Here is a 19,834-nt window from a genome sequence, read left to right on the forward strand (position 1 = left end):
TAAACAAAATTGTCTTTTTGGGTGAGCTCAAAGCCTTCAAATAAAGGAGCTCTGTGGGGGGTAAAAGAGGCAGCAATTCTCAAGCTAGAAATCCTGATTTTACATTTTTTCTCTTTCCTCAAAGCTTTTACTCTGTGGTTAGAGCAGAACTAATTGTGGATTTGGATTCATCTTGAGCCACAAAAGATATGCACTATTATTGTTATGTTTTTTTTTGTTGTGTAACCTGGTCTACAAATTGGCTTCGTGGGTGTTAAATTGGTTCCAGGGACCTGTTGAAGCTCCAGGTGGTCTCCAATTTAAATCTCAAAGCAGTTTAAAGTTTTGTTTTGATTAACAGCTGTGATTACGAGAGAGGCCATTAATGGGAATCTCAGACTGCTGCCAAAGTTACGACAGTTTATCAGCTGTGCAGCTGATTGTGATGAGCGTTAGTGGTTAGTGCGTAAACTACACAGTGGCGGCTGTCCAGAGTCGTCAAAGTGAGAATAAACAATGTTATCCGAGATGATGACAATCTTCTGTTGATCGGTGTTAACTGTCTCCTCTAATGGCCTTTATTTCAGTTTAGTGCTTAGTTTAACTGACCTTACACTCTCCATTGACACACACATCCAAAGACTCGTCTCGGCACGGCGTGCCGTCCACCACAGCAGGAGCACGCTCTGTGTAGAAGTTATACCCTTCTGCAAGGCAGTTGAGAGAGCAGGGCTTCACCCCTCCTGGATAAATAAACAGACACACAATGCACGGGACACATAGTATCAACATACAACAACTATCCATGCAAACAGTGAGAAAAAGAAGAGCTGCATAGACAGCGGTCAAAGTGCAACTAAGGTACAAACACACACATGCCTTTGCAAATGAACTTTGAAACTTTGCAAATGAAAGAAGATATGTTGTTTTTTCTTAATAACATTTCAAATGATTTAAAAACACACGCTTTCCAATGTGACATCTGTTCAATTTTAGGCAGTTAATTTATTGTGTTTATTTTAGCACATCTTAAATTTTAAGCGCTTTAAAGTATTTTCTTCATAAAGATGCATCGTGATTACTACATCTGCGTTTGGCACTAAATGGACCGTTGAGGGAGATTGTTTTTTCAGCTGTAAAACCATGTCTCTCATCTTACGAGCTGAGATTCATAAGACGATTCTAAAGGAACTCAGTGTCGTGGCAAAGGTTCAACATGATTTTGAGAGGTCTCTTCAGGGTCTGATATGCTAAGTCTCCTGAGTATCATAACCCCGCAGTCTGATGCAAATATAAAAAAACAAATGAATTAAATACAAGTTAACTGAAGAGAGTCCCTGCACCAATCATCATCTTCACTCCTTACTGAGGAGCCAGAACTGAGATGAAGCATGCCTTAACCTGACAATGAAGATGTGGTAATCCTTTCTGAATGTTGCTGTTTGGCATTGAATTCAACACTGCAACACAATCTGAAAAAGCATGTTGTGCTGACATGTGAGAGACAAGTCTTCTGCTCCTGTTCTGCTGAATACATCACATTTGTACAGGGGTGCAAGGCAAAAGGCTGCAAGAGAGTAGGAAATGTTTTTACTGTGGTGACATCCAGAGAACAGGCAGCTGAAAGTGATTATGTCACTTTTACTCTGGATTGCACATATACAGACACCAAACTGCTGAGAATTAATTCAGTGAATGCATACAAACAAATATGTGCACAGTCTGCTTAAACTCCTGAAAGATTTCAAAGTAAAAAGATAAGAAAGGTAAAACATGGCCCGTGCCAGTTATAACACCAATGTGTGTCACATATACCAAGTCAAAGTTAAGACAAACGTTGCCTTTACTGTTTCCCAAAAGTCTCCATTTTTAATATTTAGCAGCTCCAGTGACTTGAGGAAGTTAAGTACTTAGTGGCCAATAAATACACCAGAATATGAAGACATACACACATTCACACACTCTAGTCGTGCCACAAATCTTTATTCATCTGTGAAACTTGCCAACAGCTCCACAATTTGAGTGGCTGTTGACATCAGCCTGGGCTGTGTTTGTTTGTGCTGGCAGCTCTGAAGCAGGTACAGTATGTGCTGGGAAACAGCGAGAGTGAATATGTACTGGTAGGGGTTGCAGATAATAAAGTGGTCAGACCATGGAAAACTACAATTCCCATGGTGCTGAGCTTTGGCAGGACAGTTTTCAGGAGAGCGTGTGCATATTAGAGGGTGTGTTGAAGGTTGAATGTGAAGGCTGCTGGATTGAGAACAGTAATATGGAGCAGCTTGTTTGAAGGAAAAAAACTGTGTAAGAGCGAGAGCTTTTTTAATGAACTGTCCTTGGCTGTCTGAGCTGAGAGAGAAAGGCTGTCTCTGTTCTACATGTCAGACAGAAATGAGAAGGAGTGATTGTACAATGGTGAACTAAATAAAGTGAGAATGGAAAGAAGTTAACAGAGAGGGGATAAGGAAAAGAGGAAGGAGAAGTAAAGGGAAGCTGCACTGAGTTAGAGGGTAAAAGTAGAAGAGCTGAAATGAAGATTTAAGGACGGTGGTGTGATCTGGCCTTAAAACGGAGCACAGATTTAGGCACTTGTCCCATTTTAACAGCTGCAAGGGATTTCCATTGTAAAATCAGCTGACTTGATGAAAGGAGCACTTGTTGCTTGAAGATGGAATTGGATGGCTGGCCATTTCTGTGAGCCATTATGTGAATGCAGGGCCCGATTAAAAGCAGTTATATCATTTGAACTATTTATCTTTCATGTCCAGTTTCAGCATCTCGTCCTCACAAGAAACAAAGAATTCCTGCAAGAAATTCCAGGACGTGTGGCTCTCTGCAGCCAGCATCTGCTGGCCAGACAGGACAGAGTCTGCAGCTTTGGGTTGCCTGTTACTCTCTCCTCACATACACACAACTATTTTTCTTTTAACTTCTGTTTGTTCCCTGCATATACAGCCTATGGTCTTCCTGTCATCAACTCTCAGCTCACTTGCTTTCTGTTGACCTTTCCTCGACGCTAATTTCACAAATCTACTTCTTTACTTTCTTTTTTTCTATAATCTGGGTTTTAGTACATGGAAACAGTGGGTTTATTTTCAGTAGATTCATATATTTTTTATGTTTTGTTTCATCAGTATCTCTGCTTATCTGAGATCAAGTTGGGGACAGCAGATACAGCAGAGATCCCATGTCTCCCTCTCTCCTCTATCTCGATTGGAAGGACAGGGAGGCAACTCCAAGCCAGCCAGGACACATAACATCTCTCCAGTGTGTCCTGGATTTGCCCAAAGGGGGTGGGCATGTCCAAAACACCTCCCTTGGAAAGCGTCTAGAAGGCACCCTAACCAGATGCCGGAGCCACCTCAATTGGTCAATTTACCCAACAGTTGCTGTCAAACAGTCAAAAGAATCATGTCCTAAGTCTTTTAGTAAGTCCAAAGCATTTGGCACCTAAGTGGAAAACAAAGCACCACAGCTGTCTCTTCAGAAGTCTCCCGAGAGAATCCAACTGGGCTTCCACTATAGACAGATCTTGCTTTTAACTACAAATGTTTTCATGCAAGTTATATCAACATGGCCAGCCCAGTGAATATGTCACTTCATCATCAGGACTGAAATTAAGACAAAAAAGCATCGGAGTACAGGGTACTAGTCTCAATGAGAATGGTTGGTCATGCTCCTACTCTCTTCAACTCATATTGCTTTGAATCCCCTGTAGCATGGCTTACTGACTGAAACATATAATTTGGCTATACGTAGCTTAGATCCCTTATTCCTAAGGGATGGTTTTCTAGTAAGTGTGCTATTTTTGACTGGAAGCTCAGAGGACTGTCCTGGTGTGTTATTTTAAATGTTGCTCCCCCAGAGAACTGAGGAACATCACAATCTTCTTTCCTTTCATAAGGGATGATATATTGTATAATCTGCCACAGCAGATAAGAAGTGCTCGAAACACCTTTCCTTTGCATTCCTGGTCATTTGACTTAGTTAGGAACCTTGCTGAATGAGACAAACTTCTTCTTCTTTGTCCTCTTCCTTGAATCAATGAGACAGAATATTCGATTCACTTTTTTCTTGAATGCAAGCATTGCCTTTGTTGTCAAGTGTACGACCATGAGACTGTTTTTGAGGTATTGGAATTTGGACTTTTGCCTATCTCTGCTGGACTGCGTTTGGCTCATGTCCAGGGTCAGAGAACACCTCCCTTTCACTCACTGTCTACCTACTACTGCCTAGGATGAGTGACTCAGATTGTGAGTGACTTGCCCTGAAAACTACACTTCAGGAAAAAAACAAGTTTCAACTTTATTTTTCTGGCACTGATCATCGTTTATGATACCAATATACACAGAAAGTTTATCAACTAGCCTGTAGGCAAATGCCAGAGAATCAGAGAATGATGGGCAACCTTTTTTTGTCGATGCTCTGATTGACAATAAGTGACAACCCTCAATAACCCGTCGCTGTTTTTGCTTCATTTGTGCTGTATGTGTTCAACACTTAGTTTAGTTTAGACCTTAGGCTGGTTTAGACCGATTTGACAACAGCGGAGTGAGTGGCCTGTGGTTGCCAAGCTCACACGACACTCAAACAGACACCAACGTTACACAGGACAGGATTATTGACTCACCTCCTCTGTAAGGCTTCCAGGTGTAAAATTTTCCCCGGAAAGGACTGCTATCAAAGTTGGAGCACTGAATCTCTCGGAAATTTCGAGAGCCTGCAGGGCACTCCTGTAATGCACACAAATGCACAATTATTTTTTTTTTTTTAGGTTGGATCGCTTTTGAATTAAGGCTTAAATTGGTTGAATGAAAAAATAATATGTAGGTCCTAATATGTATGATTACAACAGGGTGTACTTTCTTTTCAAATTACTGTATGTATCTTTCACTAACATATGCATGCAGTCTCACATTCAACAAGCATCAAAATTTCATGATTTACGCTGATATATGCTGACAAATTGATGAAAGTGATGTTGAAGGTTGAGCGCAGCAACACTCACATCTATATTACAGGACCTGAAGCGCTTTCTTTCCCCAAGACAATATTTTCCACCGATGGTTGGCCTACAACGAAACACAAAGAAAATCAAGCAACCTGAGTATAGCATGACTACATCCAATCTCCATCACATCACCAGACAACATCTCAGCTTTCTGTAACTTTGTCTCTGTGTTTCAAGTCTCTCTGCCCATCTTTCTTGTAGCTGTGGCATTTACACAGACCAACAAACACAACATGTCTGGATTTTAAAACTACGGCTGAGAAAGAAGCAACAATTTGTCACTGTCAAATGGCTGCTTCAGCTAGACTTCCAACAAGTTTTAAGAGATTGGAGGCAAAGCAATTGTGTGCAATGATGCTCAGAAATGAAACAGGAGAACACAGTTGGCTTCAGATTTGGGTCAATCCATTCTCAGTTTAATCAGTTCAAGATGAGGCATCTGGCAATGGGCATTCAAAGGACTAGTCATTCTGTGATGATTTAGACTCCACTGCTGCTTGCAAGAAGTTTTTTGGTTTAAATAGTGCCACTGATGTCTTTTTGTCATACTTTTACAGCTCTTGTGAGAATAAAGCAGAATTTAAAGGTTTCTCTCCCCTTTCAGTCTAATTTTGATCTGCATCTCCAAGGCCTGTTTAATTAACTGCAATTAATATGCAGTTTTTTTTTTGTTCTGTTCATTTTAATTCTGTTAACATTTCATGTGTGGCCTATTTTTCCAAGCAATGTTAACATTTGTCAATTGTTAAATTACCTTAGGGAAATAAATATTAAACAATAGTTTGTGCAGAACTGGGATGTGATAATACAGGGTTACAACTGTAATGTCTTCCAGGTTGCTTAATAAAAGTCAGTTAACTGGTTATTTTCACAGATGCTCAAAGAATGTGAAGTGGATGTCATGCCACCTTGAATTTCGGGTATTTGGGTTTGTTTATGTGTCAAATTGTCAGGATTCCACAAGCACCAAGGCTGCCTTCAACATAGCAACTTATAACACCAACTTACTACAGCTGCATAAAAATGAGCACACGGCTGAATGAATTTAAAAGTGATCTAACTAGCTTATCAAATTAGCTAAAAAAGGTGGGCAGATTTTACAGGGAATTAGATTTTGGCACAACACTGTTATTTAGCATATTTTACACACAGTCACTGCAAAACTTTGTGAAATGGCTTGAATTTATAACTTTTAAACTTAAAGTAAAGTGCTTTAAACCAACAATGGTAGTGCATCAGGTTCAGTAATCCAGTCCAGCCTATGGATCTGTGCTGTTTATCTTGTTCATTAGCAGTGTGATTCAATTTCTCTTGGTAATGTCAGCATTTAACCATCTCCATCTCACCACTTTTCCTCCAAATTTTGGCCATGTTTTTAGCCAAAGTAAAAACCAAGCTAACCAGACAACAATGATGTCTGGAGCAGATAGCAGGAGAACGTTCCTCACAAGATGGCGCACTCGATACAACATGCAACCTGCTGTGATATATCTTCATGTTCACAACTGAAACACCAACTGTCACCCTCTATTCACATGTGTATCTGGTGTTCTCACTGATCTACTGAAGCAATTTCAGTTTTACTGTGAATGCAGTCATAAAAGAGTAGAAGAGTGATACTGCATTTCAAACGGGTCAGCGCTAAGATCTGTACCTGGGGCTGTCACAGTGTCTGACAGAGGAGGAGACTCCACCGCTGCAGGTCCTGCTACACTCCCCCCAGGGTGACCACAGACCCCAGCTTCCATCCACACCCTCTGGACGAGTCCCATATGCCACACACATCCTCTTGTAGCACCACTGTAGAATATAGGATACAGTATATAAATGAATAAAGTATATGCACAATGCTCGCAGAATTATAAAACAACAAAGCAAATATCAGTTAAACTCCCAAAAACACGTCAGGATTTTCAGTATTATTTTTCTTTTTGCTTTAAAAAAAATCCAATATTCTTTATTAGAAAACATGTAATCCAAACAAAGCAAAAGTTGAAATAATGCAGCTTGAGGACTTGTGCTTATTGCAACATTCAGTTCAGGCTGAACTCTTCGCCTTTTAATGCCATAACCTCTAAAAGAATAATACTGTCAGTACTTACCCCTTTCTCTATGGTATTCGTCTGACAGATGGTTCCCTCTGCAGCAGGAATACTGCTGGTGATGCAGCGGTTGCTCTTACTCATGCACCAGAGTTCACTGCAGACTTCCTGTGTGTGTGTGAGTGGGAAGAGAATAAAAGCATCGATGAAAGTCAAAGAGAGGGAGAGAATGAGACAAAATGTCACTGCTTTTATGTATTTTTTTCTATAAATGATTGTTGGTGAGACACAAGAGCAGAAACTCTCTTGTTCACCTTCACCTCTTCTCCCTTCTACAGCAATGCCTTTTACACATGGGATTATGTTTTACTGTGTACATATGCTGTGACTACATAGTATCGATAGTAATGAGTCTATAAAGCAGCTTGCTGTTCCAGATGTCCATTCACTCTGAAGCTGGCCTTGTAAAACTTGACCATGCAATAAAAAGAATGTTATTTCGTGAAAGTACTGCAAGATGTGTTGTGTCACAGATTTGAAGGAGAGCGAAAGAGGAGTCTAAATCAGGAGTGTGCTGTGAGATAAATAACTTAAAGAAAGATTAAGTCAGCCTTAGACGACTTATACGCATACTCTGAAATGACTGTTGAAGGAGACTTTTAACATTGACTGCTAAAGAAATGCAGCAGACTGTCAATAGAAGATCACTACAAACCTCAACTTATATGGATCAATCAATGAATTCACCAGACATAACCGGAAGAATCCATCCACATCTACTTTATTTGACTTAATCTTTTCAAACAGGAGTGAAGATTACTGCAACTGGAGTCTTTGGATTAGGAATGGGTGATCACTGTCTTCACCCAGCTAAAGAGAACCTCCTCACATATGGTGATAAAGAGAAATATAGTTAACTTTAACAAATGAACCCTCTCTAAAGAGCATTTATGACCTTCATCATACTTTGAAAGGAACGCACCTCATGATCACTTTAATATCGTCTCTGCTGTCATCAGACAGTTTGCTGCACAGATAGTGGATATTCAAAACATATTGTCTTATATTGACACTTTTAATCAGAATTTTGTTTGATCTTTAAAACATCCTTGATCCCCTCTCTCAGTGAGGTTAGGAAGTCCCAAAATACTGACCAAAATAAATATATCTACATGTGTGGACTGTCTTTTTTTCTTCAGTCATTGCCGAAAAAGTCATTTTTAAATTGTTCCACTAACCAGTGGCCTTGTACCCCAGGTTTGGAAAGCTGCTCATGTTGTCCCATTACAGTGGGTAACTATAGACAAAAATCCATATTGTCCTGTTCAGATACAATTTGGAAACACTGGTAAAATCTCAAGTGAAAGAATTCAGTCCCAAAGTAAACTATCTATTCTGAGCCTACATCAGTCAGGATTCAACCCTTTGGTGACTTTTGTTATGAATGACATTGTCAGAAAGACAAAACATTGTGCTACCATTCTTATGAATCTGCTGAAGGCAATTGACTCAACTGACCACCATTTACTTTTACATACTTTTAGAAGAAGCAGTTTCAGCTCTGGTGCATGTGTTTGATCTCTAAATGATCTGAGTGACCAGGAACAGTCAGTGATTATTGATACTCAGTCTGGGTTTTATTGACAACCAAAGATAATCCACAAGGTTTTGGGAGATCAAAGTGTGGCTAATTTTCTCAAGAGGCAGCAAAGTTGCTTGTGACCATAAAACATCAACATTTTTGCAATGAAATAGGTTTAGGCCATGATGCTGTGATCCAAAATGTTATTTTGAGCACTTTTTATAAAACAGACATTCTTTCTTTGTGAATTTCGCAAGGGACTTTCCAGGAAACACACAAAAGGAAAATAAATACAAATATATATACAAATACTCTGATGCTCTGAAAGCCAGGAGAAGGATTTATGAAAGAGGTATACATCTGTGTGCTCACCGCGTATTTACACTGGCGAGATCTGACGCCGTACTGAAAGCGGCACTGCTCGTCTGCATCGTAGGCTTGACCTGGAGCTGTGGTGGGGTACACAAACTCCTGCTTTGGAGGCACGTTGTTCAGACAGGAGCCCATTCCTGAGCTAAAGCAAATCAAACAGAAGAGAAAAAGGGGGGAAATGGATAAAAAAGATGTTTAAGTGGAACTGGATTTGCTGAAAAGATTTATTTGACCATCAAAAATGTTCCTAATGATTTTCTTTTTCCTCAAACTTTTAATAGGAAATGTTCATGTTGTTGCAGATATCTGATTGGCAGACTTACTCCAGGAAGCTGGTGATGTAATCCCGACTGCAGGCAGACCAGATGAACGGGTTTGTCTTCATGGTGATGTGGTCAGCCATCAGCTTGGCGGTCTCCTGGCTGCGGGGCCCACAGGCGTTCCCCATACCGTCATGATTCATCCCAAACCTAAAGCCCATGATGATACAGTGACAACACTTTGAGGCCATGTGGACGGGTAATAATCCCGGTGGCAGCAATGGGGACAGTGGAAAAAAGATCTCTGTGGATAACCGAGAGGGATCGAAAGAACAGGCAAAGAACAGTCCACAACTTTCATAAATGCTCACCTATCACATTCCGACAACAGAGAATAAAGTGTGCTGGTGGTTCTCTGTTGGGCATCAAACCAGGGACTGATTTACAGTTTGTAGACTGTAAGACTATTAGTTTTTACCTTTTGAAAAATAGAAAACTGCAGTTCTGTATAATGGCCAAGTTAGAGGCTGCAATTAATTGATCATAGCAACAGTTGTTGCTGTCGTTGGTCATGTATCTTTTAAATGAAAAAATGGAAGATTTCAAATGCTGCTTTACTTTTTTTTATGTCAATTACATATTTATAATGAAAAAAAAATGTTGAAAAAAATATCTAATCCTGTAATGGAGCTTTATATGAAGTTTACCAACTGTCTTGCATTTTACATACCTTACTGTACATACCAATAACCAACGATGATTAATGGAGAGCATTGCTAGTCGTGTGTGTCACTACTACACCTGACTAAATACTGCTTCTCTGGTTTGTCCTTTTGATTAAAATAATTATTAATTACTTCATTAATTAATAATTAAAATCAGACTAAAAGGTTTATATTTTTCAATTTATTTTACAACATAGCAAAATATCAACTCCTTACATTTGAAAAGTGTGAACCAAATAAAAACCATTTGTATTTTGGGTTGGTAATCATGCTGAAACAACCTAGATGCACATTCTTTTTTACAAACATTTGGTGGTGGCTAAGTAACACAGGGTCGCCCGGGGGGCTGGAGCCTATCCCAGCTGTCATTGGGTGAGAGGCAGGGTGATGGACAGGTTGCCAGTCCATCACAGGGCCACACAGATACAAACGAGATAAACAACCAGACACACTCACACTCACTCCTAGGGTCAATTTAGAGTCACCATTAACCTGATATGCATGTTTTTGGGAGGTGGGGGGAAGCCGGAGTACCAGCAGAGAACCCACACATACACAGGGAGAACATGCAATCTCCACAGAGAAGGATTCAAACCAGGAACCCTCTTGCTGTGAGGTGACGGTGCTAACCACCACACCACCGTGCAGCCCCACGAATATCCCAAAAACTCCAACAACAAAATACTTTTTAAAGAATGAAAACCTTAAAAAGTCTCGTCCTGAAGGTTACCAGTTGGTAGAACTCCAACTGCGTCCACAGTGTCCCTCTAATCAGTGAACATTTATAGCAAACAGCAATAACACTCACGGTAGCTATGTTTGATTCTGAATTATAAATGCTCTGAAAGCTTCCATCTCCCAGCAGAGTCATTTCTGTGGGTACATTTCACCACAAACAGCCCTGCATTTGATCTAACACGGCACTGTGCTGTCAAAACAATTTCTTCCACAATTAAACACAACTGCTGATTGTACTGAGGCCAGTGAAACAGATTGTATATACATGCACATTCATTATAGTAACAAACACTGTCCAGTCATGTTGATAAGATGGCCCCTGAGCTTGAGTGCTTGAAAACCTGTGTAAACCATTAGAGAAACTGATGGATCCACCATCTGCTTAAATATTTCTCAATGTGGTTTGCAAACACAAGTGAATGGGACACTGAATTACTGAGCAAGTAGGATCGTACTACAGCAACTTCTCTCGATTCACTGTATGTGGGATCTAAGTTGAGGATATAAGCTGATAGAATAGCTAGTTAATAAATTTTGCTGATCATCTATACCAGGCTATGGAATGTCAGCGTCATTCACTGGAGCCAAATATGAAAAACAGATGCACATCCAGGTGTTTCACCAGCCCCACGTGCAACCAATTCCGCTGTGACTGAAATAAAAATATAAAACTATTAACACATTCTCAAATGATGGAACTGACTCATGGTGTTGAAGGTAGAATATTCTCTCTCTGGAGAAGTGGAAATAATAATCTGAGGAAGCGAACAATTTACAGCAACAAAGTACACAAGACACCTCAGGGATTCTGGACATTTTGTCTTTCAGGATCAGCAGAAGAGACCAAAGTTCAAGTTCATGGATAAACGATTCAGTCAATTTTGCAGAACAGTTCTGTGCCCTTCATCTTTGGTCTGGGTGGGTCATATCTCAATGATCCCTATGCAACAGTTTAACCCTGTCCTGAAATATTTCTAACATCACCCCAAACAATTTTCCATTTTATTCCCATTTTCTATGGAGTTGGTTATATGGCAATTAAACAACACTATGATTAATCATGATTAACTTTTATCAAACCCACATTTAACTCAAATATGAGAGACAACCATGATGGAAGCAAAAATGCTGTTGACAGCCTATTTGATAATAGTAAAAACAGATCACTCTGGGCCAGTTCAACTAACTGACACTGTCATCACTGGCCTGCAGCATAGCAGAGTATTGGAGTGGAACGGGGATCCTCCAGCCGTGCGATCTGTGGTTTAATCCCCAGCCCCTCCACATGCCAACCCCACATTGCCACCATTGCATCTGTGTGCGATATATACATATATATATATGTATATATATATATACATATATATATCAAATAAGTGTTGTATGAGAGCATAAACGAGGAAATGAGAAAGATATTTAAAGACTTTGTAGAACCTACCGTTAATAGTTTAAAGGAACATATAAGAGCTATAAAAGTGCAGTGCCATAGTGAAAATGATTCTTAAATGGACAAACTAACTGGATGTTAACTAAGAGATTTTTTAGCTATATTCTTCGTAATTCTTTCCATAACACTGGCTACTATCAAGCAGCTAAATCAATACATTTTGCAGTGTGTAGCACAAATTTTCCACATGATTTTTCCAAGAATGAACATTTAACAAAGAAATCCTTTCTGAATACTGGAAGGAACCAGATTCACCGCTCTGTAGCACTACTTCATTGCAAAAGTAAGTTTAGCCGGAGCTGGTTCCCTTGATATTTCTGCTGCTTTGGAAGCGCAGCTTTCTTCTTTGCCCTCTGATGTTGGAAAGTTGCTGTCTTTTCCAGATGCATTTCCTTGATGCATACTCTGCATACTACACGGCACGTATTGGCCTAACACATCGTATGCATCACCACAGGTGATTTTGAATACAAACATTCTTTACATTTGCAGGACTAAGAGATCTCTGAAACGTCCAGGAAATCAATAATGTTTCTATCTCTGTGTGTGTATGTTACTCACGTATGTCCGATCTCATGGGCGATAGTGAAGGCAGTTCCCAGGCCGATGTCCTCATTGATGCTGCAGCTCCTCTCTGGCTCACACATCCCTCCGACTGGAGCCAGACCTAACAAACAAACAAATACAGTACATGAATATCCATCTAAAGTGTCTCACAATATCAACTACTGGGAGACTGAGATTTAGGTCTGATGTGTTTCTAAAATCAGAACTATCCCTCACACATAACTTTTGATGTTATTAATGAAATACAACAGCATCATGCACACTGAATCTTCGTTATTTTTAACCATACATGATTTGCATCACACTTTTCTGTGAACGAATAAAACGTGTGTGTGGTTGCATATCTCAATTATGGAAACAAGTCTAAGTTTGAGGTCATAAAAGAGGAGGTATCTTTGGAAAATAAGGACAATGGAAAGGCTCCAGACTGTGGAAGGATAATCAGCTGGTTCTTTAAGAGTTGGTTTTATTTTTTTCAAATAAGATTTAGGATCTCTAAGAGTTAGGGTCGGGGTTAGGTGTGCTGTCGTGATGGCCAAGATTAGCAGCAGGGACAAAAATGTGCCTTTTATCAGTGGAGGTTTTCATCCTGGAAAAGCAGAATTACAATAACACATTTGTGTAAGTTACCTAAAGTTTCACAGGGCTTGTTTTTTTGGATGCAGATGTCGTACCTGTGGACGTGAGAGAAAATAGAAAAGGTTTAGGCAAGGCAAGGCAAGGCAAGTTTATTTGTATAGCACAATTCAACGACAAGGTGATTCAAAGTGCTTTACAGAGACATTAAAACAGAAGAAATAAAAAGCATGATTTAAAATTTAAACAAAAGAAAGAAATAAGAACAATAGATAAAACTATATATATGAAAGATAAAAGCAGTAGTTAAAATATGATTCCGTTTTGAAACTCAAGCTTATTTAAATGAAGCTGAAAATAGATGTGTCTTCAACCTGGACTTAAATACAGTGTTTCAGCTGACCTGAGGCTTTAAACACACATTTTCTCAGCATCCAACTTTTGGCAAAGTCCAAAGTTTTTGGCACACACTTGGCTCAGGTGGTGACAGACATACACTCACAGACATGTTATGGACAGAAAGTGGACGGCAGTGGCACCAGGCAGATGTAGCTTTAAAGAAACAATAGGGGGAAACCATAGATGGTCACTGAGGTGTCATCTGTCTGGACAGCTTCCATCCTTTGCTTGATAAAAGCTGTTGCAAAACCAAACTGTTCCCACAAAGTTAACCCTAAAACTAAAAAAAGTGACTGACGTAGGACATTCCTGAAGACAAAATAGTATTTGTGGTAGTTTTGCTGAGCTCTGCTGCATTCAGATGACTCTGACCAAACCATGGTTGTGTTGTATAATATGCATATAATATGCACTGGTGTCTCTGTTTTCCTCAGGAGGTATCTGTAAGAGAGAGGGTAGCGAGCGAGATGAAGAGAAAGCTGAGAGAAAGCACCACAGTCAGATTCAAGGTAGCTTTGCTTTGATTTCTGCTCGCTTACTCAACATCTCAAGGTGTCTTTTTTTCTTTTCTTTTTTTTTTGGCAGCTTACTTTAAGAAAATAAATCTGTCAATGTTTCTCAAAACCGCTCTCACATCTTTCTTTTACATCTTCTGCCCAGGTGCTGAGCCATGCAGGGAGGCCTCATCTACTGTCACCCAAGACAGGACAAGATACAGCCCAACTCTGCTGAACTTGGCTTAATGACAACCTATGAGGAGAGGGGCTGGGAATGTGAGAGTTCAGCTTGGAGGAAACACTGTTTTAACTCTTACTGTATATGAACAGGAAGACATATTTTCCTTCATAGACGCTGTAGAAGATTTGTTTTGGCAGTTCATGCAAATTGCTGTTATTTTTGTATGATTAAAGCTCCAGAAATGAATAAATTTCTCATTCCTGTAAGACTGCTGTGTTGTTTCTGACCTGGTGATGAGCACAGCGGTGTCATGGTGAGCAATGCCATTGTCTGGTATGGCGTTCCCGTAGCTGCTCCGGTGCTGGATGGTTTTCTGCCACTTACAGAAGCTGTCTAAAGACTTCCCAGCATGATGGTTGATTTCCAGTGTTGGCTAGTAGGGAGACGAGAGGAGAAATACAGACTTATCCCCAAGTTTGGAAAAAAGGAAATTCTGTATTCTTTCCTTCAAATGCAAAACAATCCAATTCATGCAGGTCTTACATTTACAAAGATACTTGATTAATTAACAATGTCAGCGAATAAGATATTCCAACAATCACATGATAGCTCAGCAATGTTTTGATAACACAGTACTAGTCTTCCTGTATTACACTGATTTGGGCTTCTTTTCCACCACTGTATGTTAGTCTTTCCTATCTGTGAAAACTCTGCACCTTCACAGCATTGTAAGTGCACGTAGAGGAGGAGAGGAGGAAGTGCTCTGCTGGCCACAGCTGGCGAGAACTCGTAACCCAGGAATGCATGTGGTGACATAACTAGTAATTGTCTCATCCCACAGTCCCTCATCTCTGGGCCCACTGCTGGCCTCATTTTCTTTTTCCAGGGCCAGCTTGCCTTTTTAGACCTGGAAACCGGCAACAGAACCACTCGCAGAGACCATGCTCAACACTGTCCCGACCTCAACCTCAGCAGTCTATGGCATAAGAATAACAACACTAATGCTGCCCACCGCTAATGATCCTAACATTTACTTCTTTATTCGTTCAGATAACGAACACATCCGGGCGGAAAATTCTGGTGCTTATTTTGAGGCAGCATGAATCATAAAATTTCCCTAATAAGAAAGTTATGGAGGAAACCTCAAAGCCACACTGTAATACCCGATGGAACCAGCTGTGCTGTCTCGCCACATGCTGTTAATGGCAAGCTAATAAGGGCATTTACTCGGCAGTCAGGTGGCTCAGTCATTGCGTGAGCTATGCTGGTAAGGTCATGCACTTTTTATGAGCTGAACTCTTGCCTTATGGTCAGGTGTGGATTCTCACGCTGTGTAAATTCAGACCTTCACTCACTCACCTACATCATACAAGAGGAGTCTGCAGCCATGCTGCTGTTTTTAGCCAAGATGGTTTTTGAAGTTATATGCTGACATAAGCAACCTGAAACATAAAGACCTTCTGATCATCTAAGCTTTCTAGGAATGCCAAAGTCTAATCAAAACTGAAATCATGACCTGCAGTGCCAGAAAGTTCAAACTTAAATATAATTTATCCTGGGGTGACAATTGCAATGTAAAATTGCATTACAACAACAGTAAGAAACCCTGGTGTAAGCAGTAAGAACTGAATGTATTCAAAGAGTACGAGCAGAACGGGTAAAGAAGTGCACAGTAAGCTGAGGTTGAACATGTTAGAGCTAGAGATTTAAAGAGAGCAGGTGTTCTCAGAAGAGTTGAGCATTCTGCATCATCAGAAGATCACTTCAGTCAGTTGGACTGTAGTATTCATATTCTGACGTCTAGAAATATATGACATCTTTCATGGTAATCCAACCGAAGGTTGTTTCAGCATGGACCAAAGTAGAGGATAAACAATAGAGCCAAATGCTTAATGTGGCTTGAGGATATTGGTTGTTTTGATATCTCAAGAGCTTGAGGTATCAGCTGTTTTCTTGTGACTTTAATGCAAAAACACAAGGGTTCATCTACCTGCGTGTGCTTTACATCACTGTCTCAATGTAACTTTGATAATTTCTACACCCTAGACTTGCGTCATATCAGTGGTCAGAGAAGTCACTGTTCCCCACAGTAAGAATCAGGACGGTTACAGAGCAGCTCTATACGACAGGTACAGAACTCCCCTCATTCCCTGAGTTTTCCCCCTTCTCTGAATCATTTCTCTCTTCCCTGCTTGCTTACATCCTGTCATTCCTGTCATTACAGCCGCCATTCACAAGAGCCACTCTCACACTCTGAGTCCACTGGGAGTCGTGGGGGAAAACACACTTAAGCCAATAATTTGACACAAATAAGGAGCTCATATATACTGGTCAAAGTTTGATTTGGACCGAGACGTAATAAGGACAAATACAGTGAAACGTAGAGAAATAAGAGGAGGTTTGTGCTGCTTATTGCAGCTGTTGAGTTTACAAACGTTTCTTACCTGGTCTTCCATAAGCAGGATGAGCCGTGTCACCACAATGTTGACTGCATTCCCCAGGCTAGAATCCTGGAACAGTTTGGCAACCTGACCTCCAGGGAAACAAGAAAAGACCAGTCTTAAAAACGGCTGATACACCAGTTGAGTACATTATAGTTGAGATGAGGCAACACTGGAACAGAAAATAGAAACAGGAGTAAATAAGTCGTAAATATGTACAGTACTTGTAAGTGAAGAGAAGCCCAATTAAAAAAAAAAAGACACTAATGCATCATCCATTAATAACCACAACTTTAGCATTGACCCGCCAGACATATTGCAAGGCCCTATCTAGACTGACTTTACGCTATAGCCAAACAGTTCATGAAACAGACTGCACAGAGAGTAAAATTCATCATTAAAGACCTAACATTAGGAAAAAAAGACCAGTTTCTCCAAAGCTGCACTTGGATATGTTGTTAGTTTTTCTGTCTTTGTTTTCCTGCGTTGTCTGCGGACCACCCTTTCATTAAATACATTCCTGAAATCTCTGTGCATGTGTGTGTGTGTGGTTTCAAAATTTAGCATGAGAAGATCTACCCCGACAGAAATAGTGCAGTCGATAACAAAAACCTCAGCATGTCTGAGTGAAACATGTGGCTTCCCCCGGGAGAACGCAGGCAAAGTCTACACATTTTTCTTTCCTTCTTTCTATGAATATTACTCAAGCAACTAAATAAGCGTGCATTCAGTTTAATTTGTTGGCATATAAATGCATTAAAAAGTTTGTTTGGCTTATTCTTTTCCTCTCCTTCCAACTCAGCTTTAACCTCATTAAGAAATGTTTCTTAGTTCACTTCAAGCGGTTTTCCTTGTTTTTTGCAGCTTAAAAAGCTTAGAAAAACTGAACTACAATAAATCAGAAGATATTCTCCCTTAAATTCTGTTCTAATATCAAAATCGTAAGAAAGTACTTAATTTTCTGATAGATGGGAAATATTCTCGTTTCTGGAACGGACGCACGTGTGAATATTTTGTGTTATGAAACTTACAATATTCATGACAGCCAGGATGTACTGCTCGATGTCTCTGCGGCCATGGTAACCCACCATCATCTTGTCAGCGACCACCAGAGTCTCCACGTAGCGCTCCTGGCTAACTGAGCGCTTCAGAGGCAGCTGGCCGCGGCCGACATGATGGGGAGGCGTCTTCAGAGTCCGCTGCCACCATGACGCACCTTTCATTGGCTTCTCATCTGAAATAGATCATCAGAAGAAAACAGTTTTTTCACGTGCCAACACTTACACAACACCTTGCCAAGCATCCAGAAGGATGCCTGACCACATTTCATATGACTGTAGAGCAGAATTGAATCTTAGCTTTGAAAGAAGTCTACTTATTTCATTTTTGAGAGATGTTTTCCTGCACATATTTTTGCTTTTTAAACAACGCCCTGAAACAAAGACCCAGTCACGCCTAATCACAACTGGGAACTCAAACCCAACCACAATCTTCTGCTGCTGGCTGGTTTGCAAATTATTCTGAGGCTGTTTACTCCTCCAGTCTAGATCTTACTGTTATTAGACATGAATATTTCTCCAGAATAGGACCAGAACATCTCTCCTCTCACCAATGACCCCACAGGACCGGCCCTTGTACTGATGGCGTAGCGATGACCGCTTGTAAACCACATGGGGGCGCCCCTCTGTTCTCTCCCCACTCTCCGTCCTCGTTTGGTTATCTGGTGAGACAAGGGGTTCAATCAGGTACTCCTCTCCTCCTGCAACAATCACCCCCTGCTGCAGAAAGACAGATTTGAAGAACAAAGTAGAACAGAATAACAGGAAAATATCATAAACTTCACAGTGAAAAGATATTTACTGGAGAAACACTGCAATATTCAACATTACAGAGCTAATTAGTAAAGGTTAATTATTTAACCTTTACTATTCACTTTTCTTTGATTTATTTTCCAATATGCATACATCTCTTGCTAAAAACATTATCATGTTGTTACAACTTCTCCAAAATGTTATCATATTTCAAAACTTTATTATCATTATTAGAATTGGCATGAATATGTATTGACACAAGACTGATTGATATCAAACAAGTAATCATTGTTTTATCATTGTCTCACTAGTTAGTCAGATTATGATGACAGTACATACACATTAGATGAAAAAAATGCAATAATCACAAACACAGAGCAAAGTAAATCCACATAGTGCAGGATGTGCTTTTTCCAAAACAGAGATAGCTTGAGTCAACGTTCTTTAGTTGCAGATATGTTTAAAATGTCATGAATGAAACTGACTGAATCGTTTTTTTTTTCTTATCCTTATTCACAGCAACTGTTTCTCTGACTGTTATTTCAATATTATGAGCTACAAAATCTAAATCAAGGGAAATCTACTGAAAGTCTTCAGCTTAAACACAAGCATATAGCCATGTGCCATTATTACTCATTGTAAGTAAAGGTCATATCATATCCAGTTGTTCTAAAGATGCTGTCCCCATCACAGGGTCCTCTGTGGGGAACTTTGAACCCATCTGAGTAGTGGATCAGGACACCACAGAACACACACACAGACAAACACACAATACAGCATGAAAGGGTGAACGAGAGCGAATAAAATGAGAGAGTGAGACAGAGAGCGATACACTAAAACTTCTTTTGATTCTGCTCAGATGTGTCGGTCCCGGTCAGAGCGAGTGTCTCTCCTCGACTCGCTGCGGCGGTTTTCAAAGCTCTTTTAATCCTATAACAAAGTTAGTGATGCTCCTCTGGACACGCAGCGTGCTCACTGGTGAATGCGCTCATGCTGGTCTGACCAACAGTAATTACGTGTGCGGCTTATTAACGCCTCGTGAACACATCTAAAAAGTTATTGTGGGGCCTGCTGTTTGTAGTGAGAGGATACACAGATACACGGCGCAATGATTACAGCAGAGTACCTTCAGCCAACAAAATGATGCATCACAATTCAGAATACCCGGTCAAAAGGTTCACATGAGTACTAACTTTGAAGCATCAT

At 40.2% G+C, this 19,834-nt stretch overlaps 1 protein-coding gene across 1 annotated transcript in view; it reads right to left on the reverse strand.

Moving 5' to 3' along the window:
- Positions 1–19,834, reverse strand: part of adamts10 (ADAM metallopeptidase with thrombospondin type 1 motif, 10) — a 47,148-nt gene that overhangs the window by 18,130 nt on the left and 9,184 nt on the right. The window contains exons 4-16 of the mRNA XM_072389162.1: positions 18,427–18,595; positions 17,849–18,051; positions 16,821–16,904; positions 14,664–14,809; positions 13,354–13,397; positions 12,718–12,823; positions 9,310–9,456; positions 8,987–9,128; positions 7,093–7,200; positions 6,645–6,790; positions 4,988–5,051; positions 4,610–4,712; positions 589–722 (exon numbers count right to left, since the gene is read on the reverse strand). Coding sequence (XP_072245263.1) covers positions 589–722; positions 4,610–4,712; positions 4,988–5,051; positions 6,645–6,790; positions 7,093–7,200; positions 8,987–9,128; positions 9,310–9,456; positions 12,718–12,823; positions 13,354–13,397; positions 14,664–14,809; positions 16,821–16,904; positions 17,849–18,051; positions 18,427–18,595 — 1,596 coding nt within the window. The remainder of the gene's footprint in view (positions 1–588; positions 723–4,609; positions 4,713–4,987; positions 5,052–6,644; positions 6,791–7,092; positions 7,201–8,986; positions 9,129–9,309; positions 9,457–12,717; positions 12,824–13,353; positions 13,398–14,663; positions 14,810–16,820; positions 16,905–17,848; positions 18,052–18,426; positions 18,596–19,834) is intronic.

The sequence above is a fragment of the Leuresthes tenuis genome, unplaced genomic scaffold (genome assembly GCF_036924035.1).
Source record: "Leuresthes tenuis unplaced genomic scaffold, fLeuTen1.0.hap1 SCAF_7, whole genome shotgun sequence".
Classification (NCBI taxonomy): domain Eukaryota; kingdom Metazoa; phylum Chordata; class Actinopteri; order Atheriniformes; family Atherinopsidae; genus Leuresthes; species Leuresthes tenuis.